The sequence below is a fragment of the Triticum dicoccoides genome, chromosome 4A (genome assembly GCF_002162155.2).
Source record: "Triticum dicoccoides isolate Atlit2015 ecotype Zavitan chromosome 4A, WEW_v2.0, whole genome shotgun sequence".
Taxonomy (NCBI): Eukaryota; Viridiplantae; Streptophyta; class Magnoliopsida; order Poales; family Poaceae; genus Triticum; species Triticum dicoccoides.
In genome coordinates, this window is record NC_041386.1 from 643,201,646 (window position 1) to 643,225,452 (window position 23,807).

The 23,807-nt window shown below is 45.0% G+C and overlaps 2 protein-coding genes across 2 annotated transcripts; one reads left to right on the plus strand and one right to left on the minus strand.

Moving 5' to 3' along the window:
- Nucleotides 1-16,578: 16,578 nt before the first annotated feature.
- On the plus strand, nt 16,579-22,658 carry LOC119287635 (zinc finger matrin-type protein 2-like). The gene is made up of 11 exons (XM_037567214.1): nt 16,579-16,844; nt 17,396-17,438; nt 17,539-17,625; nt 17,745-17,766; nt 17,861-17,943; nt 20,866-20,898; nt 21,410-21,488; nt 21,580-21,632; nt 21,835-21,895; nt 22,015-22,097; nt 22,250-22,658. The coding sequence occupies exons 2-11, from the start codon at nt 17,427-17,429 to the stop codon at nt 22,343-22,345; spliced, it is 609 nt and encodes a 202-aa protein (XP_037423111.1). The 5' UTR covers nt 16,579-16,844; nt 17,396-17,426; the 3' UTR covers nt 22,346-22,658.
- LOC119287634 (1-aminocyclopropane-1-carboxylate oxidase homolog 1-like) lies at nt 19,042-20,481 on the minus strand. The gene has a single exon (XM_037567213.1). It carries the CDS (start codon nt 20,152-20,154, stop codon nt 19,042-19,044), a length of 1,113 nt encoding a protein of 370 aa, XP_037423110.1. The 5' UTR covers nt 20,155-20,481.
- Nucleotides 22,659-23,807: the final 1,149 nt, after the last annotated feature.

The window sequence follows — 23,807 nt, forward strand, 5'->3', positions numbered from 1 at the left end:
ATGAGAGGTTGCTCGGGATTGATACGTATTTATATTCCGGTTGCTGCCGTTTGATTTGAGAAATCGTTGATCCAGTCAAAATGTGAACCAATTCTAAAATTGAATATCTTAATCGAACGGGAGAGCTTCAAAATTAAGGAGCATAGTAAATTAAAAGAATTGCATTAGAGAACTCCTTGAGAAATTGTTGACACAGTGAAAATCAAGTGACCCAATTTTAAATTGGAGACCTCAATTGAATGTGAGGCCTTAAAAATTAGGGAGCATGGTGCTATAGAGGATTGAGCCATATAGTTATCTTCCTGGATGTCTAATAAGCCATGAAGTTGTTCAATCATTAACTGCTGCAATGCTTGCACTTCCATGAAGAGCTTTGAAAATAGATAGCGTGCACGTCTATTTATCCATTTGAAGTGCTTCTTCTGTGCATTTCTGGAAGAAAAACGATACGTAAATCATAAAGCACTGGATGGTATCAACCAAACTGGTAATGACTGCAACCTAAGAATACATGCCCTTTCATATGGTTAAGCACAGCAGCACAGGAGTAGTTTCTTAGATTATTTGTTCGTTGAAATTAGAATTTGTCCTGTTCTCTGACTGGGTGTGTCTGCTGTTAAGGCTTTGATACTCGCGGCACCTTTGATCCCACCCGATTCATTCCTTGTGTTGGGAACATGTTCTAAATTTGCTTTGACACATAAATGATTTCTTTTGCCTTGCTAGCAATGTAGTAGAAATGAACATGTACTAAATCTGTTTTTTCTGCTTTACAATTATCAGTGATCTTCCTGGCTTCTACATAAAGGTAAAATCTAGTTCATTTGGTAGATTTCAACTAGCTTGGAAAAGGCAAAACCATATGCTTATGCAGTTAAGCTTCAGCATTCTGCAGTACATAAATGCATCATGTGATATTTTTTGTATTGATTGCCAAAGAAAAACCTAACCGTATTTGAGCTTCTGGACCCTGTAGTGGTTGCCTATATGTCACTGATGGTATTATCTACCTTCCCTGCCCAGTTTGACATTTGATTTCTCATAGGCAAGTATCTCTGACAGATGTGAGCATATATTCTTGCATCTCGAGATGATCTTGGGTAGCTTGCATATGCATATTTACTCAAGGATCATTGATTTATGTTATAGGCTGCAGTCATGCTTGCATTAGCATCAGTTCGTGCTATGTGACTGTTCTTTTTGGTCGCCCCAATGTCCCTGTGTGATGTTTCATAATAATCCAGAGCTAATTAGGGCACCGGTTCATGTCCCATGATCTGTTCACTATCCACAGTAATTCAGAGCTGTAGATATAGACTGAGCGGTGAGAACTAACTTGTTCTTTACTCCTTTTTAGTATGTTGGATTGAACACTTGACCTCAAAATAATATCGCTTTGATTAACATATCATGTGATAGTTTTTTGTATTGATTGCAAAAGAAAAAACAAATGCCATTCGGGCTTCTGGGGGATGGAGTAGAGTTACCTCTATACCACTGATGATATTAACCACCTTCCCTGCCCAGTTTGATATTTGGTTTCTCATACAGGGAGTCGTTAGTAAGTTCATGTTATGTGCCTGTTCTTTTCGTTGGCCCAACTTTGCGTGTGACGTGACAATAATTCAGAGCTAATTAGGGGCCAGTTCATCTCTCAGTATTTATCCACTATCCACAGTACTTGAAGGGCAGTAGATAGAGATGGAGCAGTGAGAGCTGTAGATAGAGACAGGAAGGAGAAACAGAGACGGGAGGACGGAAATAGAACAAAGAGGTTGAGAGGAGGGATAAATGTTAATGACATTTTGGTTATTTTCAGAGACCACTTGTAAGTAATGTCACAAAAATATTATTTTTTTTGCTTTACTGTGTGGCCAAATGCCAAAACGTGTCTGCAATTTACTTGCGACGGTTGTGTGAGCAAATATGTCAGCAATTTACGTGTGATGGTTGATCGTAAGTTCTCTGTCTCGAAATGGATTGATAAGTCTATAGCTTTCAAATGACAATTGACAAACATGGATTTTCTCCCAAGCTGGAATTCTTGCCAAAACAACCAAATCCAATTCCCTGTATGTAAAAACAGATATACAATACAACACACTCAGAGTTCACATGATCATTGCAAGTAAATGCTGCAAACAAGCAAACATGAATGATCAATGGAACCTCTAGTTAGGTTGGCATCATAGCACCTGGGTTTTAATCATCTGTTTTGTTCTTCACTCAGACTAGGCGCTCCTTCTTGCGGATGGGCCGAACAGTGTGTAGTAGTGGTAATCTGTTGGAAATATGCCCTAAAGGCAATAATAAAAGCATTATTATTATATTTCCTTGTTCATGATAATTGTCTTTATTCATGCTATAATTGTGTTATCCGGAAATCGTAATACATGTGTGAATAATAGACACCAACATGTCCCTAGTAAGCCTCTAGTTGACTAGCTCGTTGATCAACAGATAGTCATGGTTTCCTGACTATGAACATAGGATGTCATTGATAACGAGATCACATCATTAGGAGAATGATGTGATGGACAAGACTCAATCCTAAACATAGCACAAGATCGTATAGTTCGTTTGCTAGAGTTTTCCAATGTCAAGTATCTTTTCCTTAGACCATGAGATCGTGTAACTCCCGGATACCGTAGGAGTGCTTTGGGTGTACCAAATGTCACAACGTAACTGGGTGACTATAAAGGTATACTACGGGTATCTCCGAAAGTGTCTGTTGGGTTGACACGTATCAAGACTGGGATTTGTCACTCCGTATGACGGAGAGGTATCACTGGGCCCACTCGGTAATACATCATCATTATGAGCTCAAAGTGACCAAGTGTCTGGTCACGGGATCATGCATTACGGTACGAGTAAAGTGACTTGCCGGTAACGAGATTGAACAAGGTATTGGGATACCGACGATCGAATCTCGGGCAAGTAGCATACCGATTGACAAAGGGAATTGTATACGGGGTTGCTTGAATCCTCGACATCGTGGTTCATCCGATGAGATCATCGAGGAGCATGTGGGAGCCAACATGGGTATCCAGATCCCGCTGTTGGTTATTGACCGGAGAGCGATCTCGGTCATGTCTACATGTCTCCCGAACCCGTAGGGTCTACACACTTAAGGTTCGGTGATGCTAGGGCTGTAGGGATATGTATATGCAGTAACCCAAATGTTGTTCGGAGTCCCGGATGAGATCCCGGACGTCACGAGGAGTTCCGGAATGGTCCGGAGGTAAAGAATTATATATAGGAAGTGCTATTTCGGCCGTCGGGACAAGTTTCGGGGTCACCGGTATTGTACGGGGACCACCGGAAGGGTCCCGGGGGTCCACCGGGTGGGGCCACCTGCCCCGGGGGGCCACATGGGATGTAGAGGTGTGCGCCTTGGCCTATATGGGCCAAGGGCACCAGCCCCAAGAGGCCCATGCGCCAAGAGATAAGGGAGGAAAGAGTCCTAAAGGGGGAAGGCACCTCCTAGGTGCCTTGGGGAGGAGGGATTCCTCCCTTGGCCGCCGCCCCCCTAGGAGATTGCATCTCCTAGGGCCGCCCCCCCTAGGCTCCCTATATATAGTGGGGGGAGGAGGGCCTCTCAAACCACGCCTTTGGTGCCTCCCTCTCCCTCTCCAACACATCCTCCTCCTCCATAGAGCTTGGCGAAGCCCTGCCAGAGTACTGCAGCTCCATCACCACCACGCCGTCGTGCTGCTGCTGGAGCCATCTTCCTCAACCTCTCCTTCCCCCTTGCTGGATCAAGAAGGAGGAGACGTTACGCTGACCGTACGTGTGTTGAACGCGGAGGTGCCGTCCATTCGGCGCTAGGATCTCCGGTGATTTGGATCACGTCGAGTACGCCTTCCTCATCCCCGTTCTTTGAACGCTTCCGCGCGTGATCTACAAAGGTATGTAGATGCAATCCGATCACTCGTTGCTAGATGAACTCCTAGATGGATCTTGGTGAAACCGTAGGAAAATTTTTGTTTTCTGCAACGTTCCCCAATAGTGGCATCATGAGCTAGGTCTATGCGTAGTTCTCTTGCACGAGTAGAACATAATTTTTTGTGGGCGTTGATGTTGTCAACTTTCTTGCCGCTACTAGTCTTATCTTGCTTCAACGGTATTGTGGGATGAAGCGGCCCGGACCAACCTTACACGTACGCTTACGTGAGACCGGTTCCACCGACTAACATGCACAAGTTGCATAAGGTGGCTGGCGGGTGTCTGTCTCTCCCACTTTAGTTGGAGCGGATTCGATGAAAAGGGTCCTTATGAAGGGTAAATAGAAGTTGACAAATCACGTTGTGGCTTTAACGTAGGTAAAAAAACGTTCTTGCTAGAGCCCTTTTTCAGCCACGTAAAACTTGCAACAACAATTAGAGGACGTCTAACTTGTTTTTGCAGCAAGTGCTTTGTGATATGATATGGCCAAAGTTGTGATGAATGATGAATGAAATATATGTGATGTATGAAATGTTCATGCTATTGTAATAGGAATCACGACTTGCATGTCGATGAGTATGACAACCGGCAGGAGCCATAGGAGTTGTCTTTATTTTTGTATGACCTGCGTGTCATTGAGAAACGCTATGTAAATTACTTTACTTTATTGCTAAACGCGTTAGCCGTAGTAGTAGAAGTAATAGTTGGCGAGCAACTTCATGGAGACATGATGATGGAGACACGATGATGGAGATCATGGTGTCATGCCGGTGACAAGATGATCATGGAGCCCCAAGATGGAGATCAAAGGAGCTATGTGATATTGGCCATATCATGTCACTGTTATTATTTAATTGCATGTGATGTTTATCATGTTTTATACATCTTGTTTGCTTAGAACGACGTAAATAAGATGATCCCTCATAATAATTTCAAGAAAGTGTTCCCCCTAACTGTGCACCGTTGCGACAGTTTGTTGTTTCGAAGCACCACGTGATGATCGGGTGTGATAGATTCCAACGTTCACATACAACGGGTGTAAGACAGATTTACACATGCAAACAGTTAGGTTGACTTGACGAGCCTAGCATGTACAGACATGGCCTCGAAACACAGAAGACCAAAAGGTTGAGCATGAGTCGTATAGAAGAAACGATCAACATGAAGATGTTCACCGATGTTGACTAGTCCGTCTCACGTGATGATCGGACACGGCCTAGTTAACTCGGATCATGTTATACTTAGATTACAGGAGGGATGTCTATCTAAGTGGGAGTTCATTGAATAATTTGATTAGATGAACTTAATTATCATGAACTTAGTCTAAAATCTTTACAATATGTCTTGTAGATCAAATGGCCAACGTAGTCCTCAACTTCAACGCGTTCCTAGAGAAAACCAAGCTGAAAGACGATGGCAGCAACTACACGGACTGGGTCCGGAACCTGAGGATCATCCTCATAGCTGCCAAGAAAGATTATATCCTACAAGCACCGCTGGGTGACGCACCTGTTCTCCCTGCAGAACAAGACGTTATGAACGCTTGGCAGGCACGTACCGATGACTACTCCCTCGTTCAGTGCGGCATGCTTTACAGCTTAGAGCCGGGGCTCCAAAAGCGTTTTGAGAGACACGAAGCATATGAGATGTTCGAAGAGCTGAAAATGATTTTCCAAGCTCATGCCCGGGTCGAGAGATATGAAGTCTCCGACAAATTCTTCAGCTGTAAGATGGAGGAAAATAGTTCTGTCAGTGAGCACATACTCACAATGTCTGGGTTACATAACCGCTTTACTCAGCTGGGAGTTAATCTCCCGAATGACGCGGTCATTGACAGAATCCTTCAGTCGCTTCCACCGAGCTACAAGAGCTTTGTGATGAACTTCAATATGCAGGGGATGGAAAAGACCATTCCTGAAGTATTTGCAATGCTGAAATCAGCAGAGGTAGAAGTCAAAGAGGAACATCAAGTGTTGATGGTGAATAAAACCACTAAGTTCAAGAAAGGCAAGGGTAAGAAAACCTTCAAGAAGGACGGCAAGGGAGTTGCCGCGCCCGGCAAGCAAGCTGCTGGGAAGAAGCCAAAGAATGGACCCAAGCCCGAGACTGAGTGCTTTTATTGCAAGGAAAGTGGTCACTGAAAGCGGAACTGTCCCAAATACTTAGCAGACAAGAAGGCCGGCAAAACGAAAGGTATATGTGATATACATGTAATTGATGTGTACCTTACCAGTACTCGTAGTAGCTCCTGGGTATTTGATACCGGTGCAGTTGCTCACATTTGTAACTCAAAGCAGGAGCTGCGGACTAAGCGGAGACTGGCGAAGGACGAGGTGACGATGCGCGTCGGGAATGGTTCCAAGGTCGATGTGATCGCCGTCGGCACGCTACCTCTACATTTACCTACGGGATTAGTTTTGAACCTCAATAATTGTTATTTAGTGCCAAGTTTGAGCATGAACATTGTATCAGGATCTCGTTTAATACGAGATGGCTACTCATTTAAATCCGAGAATAATGGTTGTTCTATTTATATGAGAGATATATTTTATGGTCATGCTCCGATGGTGAATGGTTTATTCTTAATGAATCTCGAGCGTAATGCTACACATATTCATAGTGTGAATACCAAAAGATGTAAGATTGATAATGATAGTCCCACCTACTTGTGGCACTGCCGCCTTGGTCACATAGGTGTCAAACGCATGAAGAAGCTCCATGCAGATGGACTTTTAGAGTCTCTTGATTACGAATCATTTGACACGTGCGAACCATGCCTCATGGGTAAAATGACCAAGACTCCGTTCTCAGGAACAATGGAGCGAGCAACCAACTTATTGAAAATCATACATACTGATGTGTGCGGTCCAATGAGCGTCGAGGCTCGCGGTGGCTATCGTTATGTTCTCACCCTCACTGATGACTTGAGTAGATATGGGTATGTCTACTTAATGAAACACAAGTCTAAAACTTTTGAAAAGTTCAAGAAATTTTAGAGTGAGGTTGAGAATCAACGTGACAGGAAAATCAAGTTCCTGCGATCGGATCGTGGAGGAGAATACTTGAGTCATGAGTTTGGCACACACTTAAGAAAATGTGGAATAGTTTCACAGCTCACGCCGCCTGGAACACCTCAGCGTAATGGTGTGTCCGAACATCGTAATCGCACTCTATTAGATATGGTGCGATCTATGATGTCTCTTGTCGATTTACCGCTATCTTTTTGGGGGTATGCTTTAGAGACTGCCGCATTCACTTTAAATAGGGCTCCGTCGAAATCTGTTGAGACGACACCGTATGAATTATGGTTTGGGAAGAAACATAAGCTGTCGTTTCTGAAAGTTTGGGGATGCGATGCTTATGTCAAGAAACTTCAACCTGAAAAGCTCGAACCCAAGTCGAAAAAATGCGTCTTCATAGGATACCCTAAAGAAACTATTTGGTATACCTTCTACCTCAGATCTGAAGGCAAGATCTTTGTTGCCAAGAATGGATCCTTTCTAGAGAAGGAGTTTCTCTTGAAAGAAGTAAGTGGGAGGAAAGTAGAACTTGATGAAGTATTACCTCTTGAACCGGAAAATGGCGCAACTCAAGAAAATGTTCCTAAGGTGCCTGCACCGACTAGAGAGGAAGTTAATGATGATGATCATGAAACTTCAGATCAAGTTGCTACTGAACTTCGTAGGTCCACAAGGACACGTTCCGCACCAGAGTGGTACGGCAACCCTGTCTTGGAAATCATGTTGTTAGACAACGGTGAACCTTCGAACTATGAAGAAGCGATGGCGGGCCCGGATTCCGACAAATGGCTAAAAGCCATGAAATCCGAGATAGGATCCATGTATGAAAACGAAGTATGGACTTTGACTGACTTGCCTGTTGAGCGGCGAGCCATAGAAAATAAATGGATCAAGACGCCTCATAGGTCTTTCACAAAGCACATACCTTGATAAGATATTGAAGAAGTTCAATATGGATCAGTCTAAGAAGGGGTTCTTGCCTGTGTTGCAAGGTGTGAAATTGAGCTCAGCTCAATGTCCGACCACGGCAGAAGATATAGAAGAGATGAGTGTCATCCCCTATGCCTCAGCCATAGGTTCTATTATGTATGCCATGCTGTGTACCAGACCTGATGTAAACCTTGCCGTAAGTTTGGTAGGTAGGTACCAAAGTAATCCCGGCAAGGAACACTGGACAGCGGTCAAGAATATCCTGAAGTACCTGAAAAGGACTAAGGAAATGTTTCTCATCTATGGAGGTGACGAAGAGCTTGTTGTAAAGGGTTACGTCGACGCTAGCTTCGACACAGATCTGGATGACTCAAAGTCACAAACCGGATACGTGTATATTTTGAATGGTGGGGCAGTAAGCTGGTGCAGTTGCAAGCAGAGCGTCGTGGCGGGATCTACATGTGAAGCGGAGTACATGGCAGCCTTGGAGGCAGCACATGAAGCAATTTGGGTGAAGGAGTTCATCACCGACCTAGGAGTCATACCCAATGCGTCGGGGCCAATCAAACTCTTCTGTGACAACACTGGAGCTATTGCACTTGCCAAGGAGCCCAGGTTTCACAAGAAGACCAGGCACATCAAGCATCGCTTCAACTCCATTCGTGAAAATGTTCAAGATGGAGACATAGATATTTGTAAAGTACATACGGACCTGAATGTAGCAGATCCATTGACTAAACCTCTCCCTAGAGCAAAACATGATCAACACCAGAATTCCATGGGTGTTCGATTCATCACAATGTAACTAGATTATTGACTCTAGTGCAAGTGGGAGACTGTTGGAAATATGCCCTAGAGGCAATAATAAAAGCATTATTATTATATTTCCTTGTTCATGATAATTGTCTTTATTCATGCTATAATTGTGTTATCCGGAAATCGTAATACATGTGTGAATAATAGACACCAACATGTCCCTAGTAAGCCTCTAGTTGACTAGCTCGTTGATCAACAGATAGTCATGGTTTCCTGACTATGGACATAGGATGTCATTGATAACAAGATCACATCATTAGGAGAATGATGTGATGGATAAGACCCACTCCTAAACATAGCACAAGATCGTATAGTTCGTTTGCTAGAGTTTTCCAATGTCAAGTATCTTTTCCTTAGACCATGAGATCGTGTAACTCCCGGATACCGTAGGAGTGCTTTGGGTGTACCAAACGTCACAACGTAACTGGGTGACTATAAAGGTATACTACGGGTATCTCTGAAAGTGTCTGTTGGGTTGACACGGATCAAGACTGGGATTTGTCACTCCGTATGACGGAGAGGTATCACTGGGCCCACTCGGTAATACATCATCATTATGAGCTCAAAGTGACCAAGTGTCTGGTCACGGGATCGTGCATTACGGTACGAGTAAAGTGACTTGCCGGTAACGAGATTGAACAAGGTATTGGGATACCGACGATCGAATCTCGGGCAAGTAGCATACCGATTGACAAAGGGAATTGTATACGGGGTTGCTTGAATCCTCGACATCGTGGTTCAACCGATGAGATCATCGAGGAGCATGTGGGAGCCAACATGGGTATCCAGATCCCGCTGTTGGTTATTGACCGGAGAGCAATCTCGGTCATGTCTACATGTCTCCCGAACCCGTAGGGTCTACACACTTAAGGTTCGGTGACGCTAGGGTTGTAGGGATATGTATATGCAGTAACCCGAATGTTGTTCAGAGTCCCGGATGAGATCCCGGACGTCACGAGGAGTTCCGGAATGGTCCGGAGGTAAAGAATTATATATAGGAAGTGCTATTTTGGCCGTCGGGACAAGTTTCGGGGTCACCGGTATTATACCGGGACCACCGGAAGAGTCCCGGGGGTCCACCGGGTGGGGCCACCTGCCCCGGGGGCCACATGGGCTGTAGGGGTGTGCGCCTTGGCCTATATGGGCCAAGGGCACCAGCCCCAAGAGGCCCATGCGCCAAGAGATAAGGGAGGGAAGAGTCCTAAAGGGGGAAGGCACCTCCTAGGTGCCTTGGGGAGGAGGGATTCCTCCCTTGGCCGCAGCCCCCCTAGGAGATTGCATCTCCTAGGGCCGGCGCCCCCCCCCCCCCTAGGCTCCCTATATATAGTGGGGGAAGGAGGGCCTCTCAAACCACGCCTTTGGTGCCTCCCTCTCCCTCTCCAACACATCCTCCTCCATAGAGCTTGGCGAAGCCTTGCCGGAGTACTGCAGCTCCATCACCACCACGCCGTCGTGCTGCTGCTGGAGCTATCTTCCTCAACCTCTCCTTCCCCTTGCTGGATCAAGAAGGAGGAGACGTTACGCTGACCGTACGTGTGTTGAACGCGGAGGTGCCGTCCGTTCGGCGCTAGGATCTCCGGTGATTTGGATCACGTCGAGTATGCCTTCCTCATCCCCGTTCTTTGAACGCTTCTGCGCGTGATCTACAAAGATATGTAGATGCAATCCGATCACTCGTTGCTAGATGAACTCCTAGATGGATCTTGGTGAAACCGTAGGAAAATTTTTGTTTTCTGCAATGTTCCCCAACATAATCCTCTCCCCAGCCATAACACACATTCTTCTTGCATCTATTGGACGCTTTGGAGAAGCTGCACACCATGGAGCTAGATGCCATGCTCAATTGAGCTAGCTCACAGGAGACATCCCGGTCCATCTGTGCGACAACCTCATCTTTCTTGAGCTTTTCCTTCATGAAACACCTATTAGACCTAGCTCTCCTAGATATGAATTGCCTAAGATACCTGAGGGTTATGTTATGGACGGAGAAATAGCTTGGGACTTTCTTGCTTGTAAGGATAGAGATGATCTTAAGAAATTACTATGTAAATTGAAAGAAACATCACATTTGCATAGGTCGGCTTTGCATGCAATAGGCACAATGTAGTTTTAGAAAGGCGTCCTCCTGAAATTCCACCCTTATAAAATTCATTATGTGTGCGTGAACTTGAGCATAAATGTTCAAAGTATAAACAAATTCAATTGCAAGAAAGTAACCACTTAAGCGTTAAAAGTGTAAATCACGTTAAATTGCAGCAACTGTCTTTTCTATGCTCCCTAAATTTAAAGAGCCCGCATTCAATTGAGGACAACGTTGCTAACTTTGGCATACGATTTTGACCCAGTTGCACCCCTGGGCTTGCACTGTTTTGTGAGGTCATCATGTAAGTGGCCTAGTGTCGTGGGTTTCGTGGGTTTTCCTGGAAGACGCAATTTGCGGCGTGGCGGTTGGGGGTTTCTTTTGTTGGCCACGTGTCGATTGTGGTTAGTGATCCATCTGCCCATTCATGTGCGGTCAAATTTGGTGTTTTGACCCTTTGGTCAAAGTTCAGCAGGATCTGACCCTGGTTCGGAAACAATTCAGGATCTGGCTCTTTTCCTACTGCTGGGGTCGATGTCACCAGGGTTGCACTGCCTACCGCCGAGGCCCTTGGCGGTAGGGTTGACAGTAGAGGCTGATAGACGTCGGTTGTTGCTGACGTGGCTAGAGTGCACCTACCATCAGAGAAGGCCACAACAGGTTGAAGTACCCTACCGCCAATGTATCCGGTGGTAGGATTCAAACCCCCCACCCCCAAAACCCCGAGCTCTAGGTCGTTCTGTTCCAGAAACTGTTTTTTTTTGCAGTCAGGTATGCAACCCTACCGCCAGAGTGCCCGGCGGTAGCCTGTAGTACCCTACCTCCAGCTACCTCAGCAATAGGTGTCGAAGAGGGGAAATCTGTATTGTTCTCGGAAGTGGGTTATATTTTACGGTAGGTGTGCAACCCTACCGCCGGAGACCCTGGTATGTGTCCCCTTTGAATTTTAGTTCCTTTCCTCCAAAACTTGATAATTTCAATTAAAAAATTTCACCACAATAATATAGTTTGTGAATCAAAATATTAGGATATCACACATCATAATATGCATCACACACCGATAAAAAGGATAGTTCAACATATCAAACATAGCAAATAGGTTTACATGTCCAAGATAACAAATAGTTTAGCAATTCAACGATAACAAGTAGCTCAACCTAGCTAACAATTTCTCATTCAGCTCACATAAAGCAAGTACTTCTACATGGTCATATCACTTGGTCTTCCTCCCCCTCTTGCCGGTGCACTCGTCATTCCTCTTGGAGCGAATCTCTTGCGTTGTTTTTTTCGTAGTTTGTGCCACGGGAGGTGTCACGCAAAGAAGAAGCAAGGCTGTCCTGGCGGCGAGCAAAAGCTATTTGTTAAACGTTGGATTTGGGGATCTTAAGAACAATTAGATGACCCCTTGCGCCAATGGCACAAAGGGTGAGAGCAAACCAAGTATTCAAACCATAAACATAAGATTTGTTTAAAGACTGATAAAGAAATAGATACTTAGATAGCATGTTAATACATAGTGATATATGAACAGATTAACATTATCGACATAGGAAATAAGTATCTTAAAAGTGGACAGATATAAAAAATAGACAACACTATTATGCCTCAAAAGTAATTGAGGCTGTGATTTTTAATTCCAACAATCCATGTATCTTGTATATAGGGCACTATGGGAGTACAATTTTGTTTAATATCAAAGCAGACTTGAAGAGCCTCACGGATGCTGATACTAGTTCATAATACTCATGTATCAACCGTACTTCTGCAGCATCTATGGAAAAAAGAAAAGATAAGCTAAATCCTTAGCATTACAATACTCCCAGGTCTGTATATTGTTAAAACAGGGACTGCCTTAGTAAGTAGGATACAAACTAAACATGGACAATGAAGGCTTGATTTTGAAAAATACTGCTAGAATTCATATGCATGATCCAGAAAAGTACATCATAGGATGACATATATTTTGTCATCAAGCAATAGTAATAGAAAGAAAAATTACATTACATAATTGGAATGAGTACGATCTCGCTGTCTCATCAAATCAAGAAATAAATACATTGTTAAAGTGCAATGATTACCACACACTTATGCAAGATCACGATGAAAGGGGAATGCTATCTTTAACACTCCCGGTAAAGAAGTTTAACTTTTATTACATGAAATGGAACAAATGTACTGGTAACTAAGCATGATTGCAAGGATAGAACACAACCACTCTAGTAAACAGGATTAGAAGGAAATGATGCCTACTTTCATATGCTTGCCTATGTGGCTTACATGAATACTGTACAGGTTGAGGCCAGTATGTGCCGTTCCATGCATATGCAGATGATTTACCTGCATAAAGTAAGACATATCTTCAATCAAGATCAACAGAAGAAAAAGTACACTAAATATCTTTAACTCTTGAAGCTTAGACCATTCAGGAGGCCTCTCATCAATATCCTGAGTAAAGCGTGTCAGGCAGATGAAGGCAGACAAATGGATCTTGGTTCTAAATTTGTGGAAGCTATCCTATTGCATCATATTTTGTCTCTTCAGCTAAAGCTCAGTAAAGGCATCCATGTCCTCATTTGATAAAATAATCTGGTGTTTTTTACCTCTCTGTTCTCTCAAGGATATTTCTCTGCATATAAGAAACAACATGTACCTACAGAATCGCTTAGATAAGAACGGCTTGATAAGAATGCATTGCAGCAAACGTAGAACGCCAACTTCCAATAAGCGAAAACTGAACTTGCGACTCTCTGTTATCTGTTTTCAGTTAACTATAAACTCTGTACCTAGACGCAAAGAGCTTACAAGCTGAAAGAATTAAGCCTACTGGCCATAAAGGTACATGCACAGACTGGAACAACTAGTTGAAACTCTTTTGTTCATTACTTCATAACTGAAACCGAAGAAGAAAATAAGTTGTCATTTTTTTTACTTATAACACTCCCTCTCAGCGAATCCCCTGGTTTAGAGGTTATTTTTCTTTTTTCAGAATTTGATGGCAAACTTGAACTGTACCAAGAAAGGATTAGCATTGGTAGCAACCTTGCAATGCAATGAAGGAAAAAATCAAATTAGTAGAAAACCTATAGAAGCTTCAGTGAGCCTTCGTACAAACAAAATGGTTTAATTTGGCACCCCTTAGATTATTGGAGTACTAAACAATACAAAGTAGGACACTAAGAATTGCATAGACTCGAAAACTGAAACTCATAACAAGCTAACAACAGACGTGCACTTGCATAATACTCCCTCCGTAAACTAATGTAAGAGCGTTTAATCACTACTTTAGTAATCTAAACGTTCTTATATTAGTTTACAAAGGGGGTATGTCTCAAGTGGCACCTGACTCTGAATCTTCTAGAGATTTAAGCCTTAGCCAGTGTGCATAAAAGAAATGAAGATAAGGCAGAAGAAATAATCAGTTATGTGCTTCTTAGTAATTGCTTGATTCCAAGAAGACCAAATATGTAGAAGGAGGACTCTAGGTCAAGGTTCTGGATAATGGGTGAACATAAGTCTACAGTACTATGTGCTTCTTGTAAACAATATGTTTTCTGCTTTAATGGTTTAGAACTCGCCTAAACAAAATAAAAGCAACACATAAAACCTGGCTATAAAATGCAGTTCAAACAAAGCAAACAACATGAAGCAATAAGAATAAAACAAAACCAATATGGCAATATATTGGAACAGCTAGGATCGCATTTGCAAAGTTTTATTGTTGTCTGTCTTCTTAATGAAGTTTCAATGACAGAGAGATTCAACCTGGAGTCAACTATCTGAAATAAATTAATACAACAAGTCAAATAATAGTCCTGATGGGATGCACCTTGGATTAACTTAACAGGGACCATCTAGCACCGTGCAATGGACTAGCAGACATGTGGAATTGATGAGAGAATGAAAAATAGGTATACGAGACAGTGAAGATCGATGTGAGATGTCGCAGTAAATCGGTCAGAGAAACAAGCCCAAGCACCTTCTAGAGCAGCGAGTGAGCTCGTCGATGAAGCTGGAGTTGCAACCTGGTGTTCCTGTAGAAAAAGAGAACGACGGTGTTATCTCTGTGTGCATATTTTAGATGAAATTGCTCCGGAAGAACCTAATTTCAGTGAAGGAAAACTGTAGCCATAGATCTGGATATGAATTTTGTGTTCAATACTCTGTAATTTGATTCTCTGTTTATGGAATATATGAATTTAGAAATGGCAGCTGCAGCTATGTTGCCACTATTTCCCGGCGGTTCTGAGGATGATATGGACATGCACAAATGAAAAGAGAAATGAGGTCTCCGAAGGTAAACAAACGATGGAAACACACATATGGATAATTATATTCCTTTTTAGCAACTGGTGAACTAACAACAAGTCAAGTCACCAAATAAATCTACAATCCATACTTATTTGCTTGATGTAGGCATAAACTGCTGCCCATCAAGCTTCATGTTGAATACTTCTTTCGATCCATATTACTTGTCGCTCAAACATATAGATGGACCATATTAAGATAGCACCTTGTATGCATAGAATGGACCATATTTTGAGTATATGAACAGTCAGTTCATTTAGTTTTCCTGCTATCAGAATAAGACCATGAAATAAAATCAACTTTGAAGACCTGAGAGCATCTCTAGCCGCGCCCTCAATAGGTCCTCCCCAGGCGTTTTTGTCGCGCCGGCGCCCAAAAAACGGCCCAGTCGCGTCCTCAGAAGCTCGTTTTTCGCCGGCTCGGGTCGAAACTGGTGCCGACGGACCCAGGCCGAACCCGGCGCCCTGGGGGGCGCCTGGGGCGCCGGCACAAGCGAAAAGGGCGCGTGGGTCCGCCCTGTCGGCGAGTCGAGGGCCTCTTGCCGCCGTTTTTTTCCGCTTTTCCCCCACTTCCCTCCCATACTCTTCCTTCCTCCCGCCAATCTCCCTCCCGCTCGCCTCCCAGCCGGCCGCCATGCCCCCGAAGAAGTACGTCGTCCCCCGCGCGGCGGCAACCGCGACCGCCTCCGTCGCCCAGCCGAAGCAGAGGAAGCCGAGGGCGCTGCCGACCAAGCCACCAGGCATGTCAAACGCCGAGTGGAGGACGGAAGTTCAGCGACGGGAGGCTGTCACCGCCGACCGGCAGAACAAGGCCATCGCCAAGAAGGCCCGCGACAACGCGGTGCGCGCGGCTGCGGCTGCCTCATCGGCGGACCAAGCCGAGGCCGAGGCGACTCGCGCGGGGATGATGAATCCACCCGGAAGCCACGCCCAGTACGCGCCCTGGGGCCAGCAAGGCGTCGGCTCTCCGCAGCCATGGGGATCGCCCTCGCCGGGCTACGCCGACGGGGACGCGCACGGTGGGTTCAACCCAAACGTCACCTTCCCCCATGGATACTCGGCCCAGCGCACGCCCTCTCCCGCCTTCGCCGGCGTGCAGTACCCTCCATACAACTACTCGCCACCCGCCTACGCTTCCTCCCCGACGCTCCTGCTACGCCGTGACCCGCTGCCTTTTGTGAGCAGGAACGACCAAGTTCAAATTTTTCGCGTTCTGGAGGCGGCGCCTGGGGGCATGACTATGAGCTAGGTCGCCCTCAGGGGCCGAATTAGCGCCGGTTCACCCTCAGACCTTTTTTTTTAGCGCCCTGGGGGGCGAACGGCTGGAGATGCTCTGAGGCTGCTGCCGCCCGCTGGCCGGCGTCTCTCACTCGCCGGTGTCCGTGGCGTTGACACCATGGGCATCCGGGCCACTTTACCGCCTCAAGGCTTGATTTGAGAAAACCAAACTTGGGCCCCTGCCTTATCTGGACCAGCCCAACCACGAGCCTCTCGGTCCATCCATCCCAGGCCACATCTGGTTGCTTCGGCTCTCCCTCCCACCACCGTCCTCGGCTCCCCGGAGATCCCGCCGTCGCCGTCTCCGTCGCCGTCGCCGCCACCGGCCCGTGTTGGTGCCGCCTCGGCTGGCTCTTGCAACTTGGAAGGGCTGGTAACACCGCCCCTGCCGCCTCCTCCCTCCCCGCCAGTCCCCGCGCCCGCGGCAAGCGCTCCTCGGCGCCCCTCCTCCTGCCGTCGGATCCCCTCGCCGTGAGTTCCGTGCTCCCTTCATTCTGATCTCCTAGCGTCCTCATAATCCGTTTGTCCCTGATGGAGGCTAGGGTTAACTAATCCTTCGACGTTTGGTTAGTTTGATTGGTGGAACGCTCTGCTGTTTATGCTGCCGTGCCCCGTCGTATTAGGGTTCAATTCGATGTCCAGTTCATTCGGTTCAGTTTCATGCAATGCTAAATATTACAAGATGGACATTCTACCATGCTGTGTTGTTATGCCATGCTCTATCTGTTTTGATTTGATGTGTGGTTCGAATTTCATATCAACGGCACCTCTGTCCCATACTTCTTTTTATGTCGAAAACAATGCAGTCTTCTGTGGATAGTTTGCTGCGCTGGTTAATTTTCAGCCCAAGGATGCATATTGTTTCAATGAGTCAAGTCCCGCTGCCATCATGAGCAGCTTCTCTGATGGTTGTTGAGCAGGGGAATGTTTTGTTCGCTTTGTCCGTTGTCATGTGGCAACAATTCTTCGTTCTAGATTATTGTTTTGTTTCTTATGTTTCTTGTACATGTGATGATTCGTAGGTAGCAGCTGCTTGGCGGTGGACAGGGCAAGATGTCTGGCAATGTGAGTTGCTCCTACTCGTAATTCTTTTTTTGTCTGTAGAGAACCCAGTGTGGTGCATTTGAGGATTTTGAGCTGATCTTCTGCTTGTTATGATGCGTAGCCTGCAGGTGTGGATAACACTTTCCGTAGGAAATTTGATAAGGAGGAGTACTTGGAGCGAGCTCGACAGAGAGAGCGGGATGAGAAGGTCCTCCACGATCTCCTACTGTTTTTTGAAAAGTAAACATAATCATATTCATATTCATATGTCTCTCTTGTTCAATACAGTGCTGACATTTGTTCTGTCTTTGTCCCTTGGTTATGCAGGATGAAGCCCGGAGAGGCAAGGGTATGCACTCCGTCTAAAGTTATTAATTCTATTAATTCTGCAGCCTTACTGTTATGATCATGCAATACTGAATTATTTCCTCTACAAACGTCAGACAGGGGCCCTCCTGTGCAAAGACAGCCTTTGAAGCATAGGGATTATGAAGTTGATCTTGAGTCTCGTCTTGGTAAAACCCAGGTTTGTCAGATCATATAGGTTTCAAATAATGTTTCTTATTATGTTTTTCCATGTTTCGTCATTGTTGTATAACCTGTGAACCCAATTGGGTGTGATTCCTCGATTTCTTCTTATGTATATCTGTAATGCCTCGCGTGGTGCATTTTGAAGTTCCTTATTTAGGTTAATTTGCAACCTAGTATCTGAGACTTCATGTTTATGCTTGATTTGAATTATTGGATGTTGATTTGTGGGTATTGGGTGTTTTAGTATGTCATGGCATTGTGTGTTCTTTATGCTGCTATTTTCCCAGAGTCTGTCAAACAGCCGTATATGCTTACTGTTGTGTTTGGCAGTTGTAGACAGACACCATACTAAATTAACTTAAAATCATCTATGCCAGTATATATATTGAAAGAAAGTAGCGAGTCCCCCTTCAGCTAAGCTCGTTAAGAATTGGATGCTTTATTTGCATAACATTTTAATTATGGTACAGTTTACCATGTTCATGATGTTTGTTTATCTTGTCCTCATGAAATTTGAATTTTAGTCGATCAAGGGCCAAAAAGGATACAAATGTCATCATGGCATTTCATTGTTCATCCGACCTTACCAGTCAAGTAGATGCGCCCTTGTATATATAGTCAGAATACAGAAAATGTACTCAAGAATATATATGCAGTTTCTGTGCATGTACTATAATCTTGCCATGGCTAGTCTTAATTTGATGCTTTCTGCAATTCATGGAAAGACCAACAGGCCAGCCATGTTTCAGGTTCAACTGCATCTGCATCCATGCTCTCTGGTGACATATAATTTGGCCTGTAATGAACCTGCTGAAATGAAAGCGGGGAGGGTTCCCTGACTTTTCTTGTAAATTTGGGGAAGCTGAACTGAGACCTTGTCAGTATCCTGCTCCCTGTTTCATTTGTGTTGGATGTCCAATCATTCCATGACGTCCACTTTGGAAAGCAAAAAGGATTAATTGCATCTTGCATTGCTTGGATACATATATATTGAATTCGAACCACAAACACAATCCAAACATCTTGCATTGCTAGCATGGTTATGATTGGAGTGCTGAGCGAGCAACTAGCTTGTAGTTTTGGTCGGATGGATTCAGAGCCTCAGGTGCTGGAGCAGAGAGTTGCTGTCAAGGCCCTTGGCCCTGTAGCGCCGGACCAGTTCCGCCATGGTGGTGCTCCTGTACCGCGCCTCGCCGTTGGTGACAATTGGCTGTAGCACTCTTGTGGACGTGGCCGCACCCTGCCGCCGGAAGAAGCAGGCCACGAAGACGCGAGGCCTGACACTCTTGGCCACCATGCGGTGCTCCACGCTCCTGAACTTGCTGTTGGAGACGAGCTGCAGGAAGTCCCCGACGTTCACCACCAGCACGCCTGCCACTGCCGGCACGTCCACCCAGACGACATCCGACATCTTCTTGTCATCTTCCTGTAGTCCGTCGACGAGCACCTGGAAGCCGCCCACAGCGTCCTGGAGGACCACGGTCAGGAAGCAGGGGTCGGAGTGGGCGGTAGTGCCCAACGTCAGGTGCGGCTCTGGGCAGGATGGGTAGTAGTGGCTAGCGAGCCCCTCCAGGCACGCAGCGTCCTCCTCCAGGTGCTCACGGCGGAGGCCCAGTGCCTTCGACAACAGCTCGAGCAGGGTGCGGCCCAGCTGCTGCACCAACCTCATGTACTTGGGCGCTATGGTCCTGCACGCGGGCGGTATCTCCTCGGACGGTGTCGACTCCGGCGCTGTCTCCATGAAAAGGGTGTCGTGCCAGTTGGCCGCTGGCGACCGGAACAGGTCGAAGTTGCTCTGGTACCTCACGCGCCGGCGAGAGTCCCGGCTGTAGTAGGGCGCCTTGGCCTTCACCGGCTCCTCGTGAAAGCCCCGCAACGCTGCAAGCATCTCTGACATGGCCGCCTTGGGCACGCCATGGTTCACCACCTGGAAGAAGCCCACCATCTCCGCAGCCACCTTCACCGCGGTGACCAGCTCAGCTCGCTCGGATGGTGTAGTAGTAGTAGTAGCACCCATGGCAGCCGCGAGACTGATGACCGGGATGGTAAAGTGGTGCTCATGATCTGCATGCAAATGGTGGAGGGGGAGGGGGTGGTGGAAGATGGAGGTGATGGTGGTGACGCCCGTGTCGACGAGGCCCTTGACGCCGGCCTTGGTGTTGTCGAAGGCCTTAAGGGCACGAAGGCGATCGGAGTCGGAGGCCATCAATTGTTGCACTACTCCACTGGATGAGGATTGCTGCTCCTTTAAAGGAACTCTGGGCCGGTGCAAATTGTGCGAGATTGAAAAGCTCGATCCACTATATATTAATTCTCTTCATTACCTATCTCTTCTCAACTGCTATGCAAGAGACTACCTAACTTGCAGTTCTTTATGTAATCATTGCGGTGGTTGATCCATTATTGTTTCTTTATCATTTTCCGAAAAGAAAAAGAAAACATGGTTCCCTGTCAAAGACCAGGCTCGAATGGTAAATTCACTAGTTCGAGTTAGCCAAATAAGAAGAATATAATAGCCAAGGCCTTACGAAGAGCGGACTTTTATAGTGTTCTGTAAGGGTGTCGCTAGATTGACTCTACTGGAGAACTCCTTTCAGTAGTACTGCCGTTGTGCTGTATTAGGAGTCTAGGACAATGATTAACAGTTTGATATTACCAGCACATGACTAGGACAATGATTAACAGTTTGATATTACCAGCACATGATAAGAAGAAGTATGAATGAGCATTGCAAAAGATGAGTAACTTAAGTCCACGTATGAATGTTTTATTTGTATAGGTGGCTCGGTTTGGTCATTTACTCATTTATCATCGATAAGCTGTTTTTTTAGTTCGCTATAAAACAATCTGTATAGATAAAATAGACGCTCTATTACGTAAATGTATTACTAACCATATTATTTTGCCTCCTTTTCAGGTGGTAACCCCAATCGCACCTTTGAGTCAGCAGGTTTGTCCCAAAATCTCACAGGGCTTGTTATTTTAGATAAGAAATGGCAATGTTTGTAAAATACTAAAATTTCCAGTTTGTCTTACTTGATAGACATTCTGCCAGAGTATGTGATTCCTTGTTGTTTGTTCGTTGTACTCCCTCCGTAAACAAATATAAGAGCGTTTAGATCACTACTTTGGTGATCTAAATGCTCTTATATTTCTTTACAGAGGGAGTACTTGAGAACTCTGTGGGGTCTTGATTCAGAAGACCTGTTGTATGTGTTGTTCTTTAGATTTTGGTCTCATGTTTCCACAATCAGTCATTACTCACTAGTGTCCGATTCATCACTTGCTTGATCTTCTTTAACATACCAATGCATGATATTTAGAACAATACTATTGCTACATAATTTATCTTGCTTGCCATTGGATTGGAGAACGATGCAAATATTAATGATTAACTAGATATTGTTCATGCTCAGTTTATCGCACAAAAGCTTGTTCTCAGTTTACCAACTTTCTGGCAGGCTGGATACTACTGTTCAGTATGTGAGTGTGTTGTTAAAGATTCAGCCAACTATTTGGATCATATAAATGGCAAGAAGCGTAAGTACCTGCAAACTCTATTTTAAGTTCAGTTGGTCTAGCAAACTTGCCTATCATCAGTTTCATGTTTTATGGTTTGAACATTTGACAGATCAGCGAGCATTGGGCATGTCTATGCGTGTTGAAAGGGCATCACTCGAACAGGTAAAAAAATGAAGCTTGTCCTTTGGACCCGAGTCCATCTAATAATTAAAATCATTATTCATCATGCGCTGGTTATTTCGTTGGTTTATCATCTCATCTCGAATTGAAAATGAAAATCTTCGAGTTATCTAAGCCAAGTGGACAGCTGCTTGCGTGGTTACCTTCCATATGTTTCAATGTTAGTAACTCTTTCTGCCCGCAGGTTCAAAAACGGTTTGAGGCACTTAAGAAGAGGAAGGACCCAGCCAGCTTCAGTGAACAAGGTGATGCAATGCGAAAACATCATCTAGGATGTCATTTCTCCTCTCTATTCATTGTCCACGGAATTGTCTACCACATTGCTGTCTGAAATTTAAAATTGGCTTCTTGGCCTTTTCTTCAGATTTGGATGAGAGAATATGGAAACAGCAGCAAGAGGAGGAGGAGAAGAAGCGTCAACGCAGAGAAAAGAAGAAAGAAAAGAAGGTATAAGTACAATCTTTTATGTGTGCCTATGTGTATGTAATTTCCTGTTTCTACTAGGTACGTGTTTTCCATTGAACACGAGACTTGACTTGCAGTCTGTCAGTTTATTGAGCTGTTGAGAATTGTAATGACATGGTATGATTTGGTTTCAGAAAGAGCAGGCTGGCCAGAATGAACCTGAGGACATTGATCCTGATGTTGCTGCTATGATGGGCTTTGGCGGGTTCGGCACCTCATCAAAGAAGTGAAAATTGGTTCTTCATTCCGTTGGTCTGTGGCTGGTGAAGACGTCGCCGTGACCCTGTGCACCTGGATCTCAGCGTAGGTCAGGCACAGCTCTGATGCAGAGCCGCAGTGCTGTGATTAGTGTAGTACTGGAGCCTTGTTTGCAACCGCTACCTGATAATGTCAGCGAAAGGATACTTGATGCTGGAACAATTCAGCTTCTGTAATTTGTGACCGTGATCATTTGTGAGAAATGAGACGACTATTTCGTCTAGATGCTGCTGTATCATTTGAGAGGCATTTTATCTTTGAGAAATGAGATAACTAATTCGTTTACACGCTGTTGTTGTATCAGCTTGCGAGAAAAGCAAATGCTCTGTTTGCAGGCTGTTTGTTGTCTTATTCTCCCATATTCTCCGTTTTGGAAAAGAAAGAGAAAAAATAAGTTTGCATGCTGATGGGCTAAAAGATACACTAGAAAAGATATATATTTGTGCCAATTTCTAGTTCAAACAAAGTGATTCATGGTCTAGTCCTCTAAATCAACTCGGGAACAAGATAACAACGTGAAGTTAGCGCGTAAACGCTACATTCAGGGCACGCGGACTGCTGGTTGGCGACTTAGAAGAAAGGCCAATTCGAAAACATGGCCAATTCGAAAACATGTCTCTCGTTCAGGTTCAGGGTCACAGCTGACAGCTTTACTCGCTGAATCGTCAAACGAGATCACCTTCAGGAGCTGTCCAACAAGTGGGCGCATCCATCCTACTGTTCCACGAGTGTCGGGCAGATGGCGACCTCGCCTCGCCTGGTTCTACTAGTGGTCTAGTACTAGTCTGCATCCTTGACATTTCTCTTGTGCACCTACTTAGATACTCCCTTCCCTCCATAATGTAGTATGCCCACGTTTTCTGAGATTCAAATTTAACCAGCTAGATCGACTGCGGTGGAAGCAAAAATTATATCACTGGATTCATATTTTAACTTAGATCTCAGGAGGCGCAGACCCACTACATTGTCAAATGAAGGGAGTAGATACTAGTGAGTCGTAATCAAGCCTCCCCTTGGCTGACAGGACCGCCTCACCAGATAAACACGTACTACAGTAGTAGTATTGCGATACGACCGGAGCACAGCAGCACGCTCTTGCTGCACGCCGCGTGCGGTTCGAGCCAATCCAGTTAATCCAACCGGATGTACTACTACCTCTGTGTCTACATATAAGAGGGAGCAGGCGAGCGCGAGTGTGAAGCTAGTTTCAGTTCCCCGGTTTATATCTCAAGGTCCGGCTGGGATTTCAGACTCTTTTTTTTGAAACGGAGGCAAAAGATTTGCCTTGTATATTGATTAAGAAGAGTATAGAATTTTTGTTACAAGCCCCAAACTACTTAGGACTCACACTCCTGGTACAATAGTGCCCATTTTTTTTGCTCTGGTTAAAACCCAAAGTTTGATCTCACATCTAATGTTGTTGAGCAGGATTGT

What these genes read in the sequence shown, in the direction of transcription:
- LOC119287634 (XM_037567213.1), bottom strand. Translation starts at nt 20,154, where the DNA reads ATGGCCTCCGACTCCGATCGCCTTCGTGCCCTTAAGGCCTTCGACAAC.
- LOC119287635 (XM_037567214.1), top strand. An exon ending in TCATATAAATGGCAAGAAGC is followed by an intron (nt 21,489 to 21,579) that starts GTAAGTACCTGC and finishes AACATTTGACAG; the next exon opens with ATCAGCGAGCATTGGGCATG. An exon ending in AGCCAGCTTCAGTGAACAAG is followed by an intron (nt 21,896 to 22,014) that starts GTGATGCAATGC and finishes CCTTTTCTTCAG; the next exon opens with ATTTGGATGAGAGAATATGG.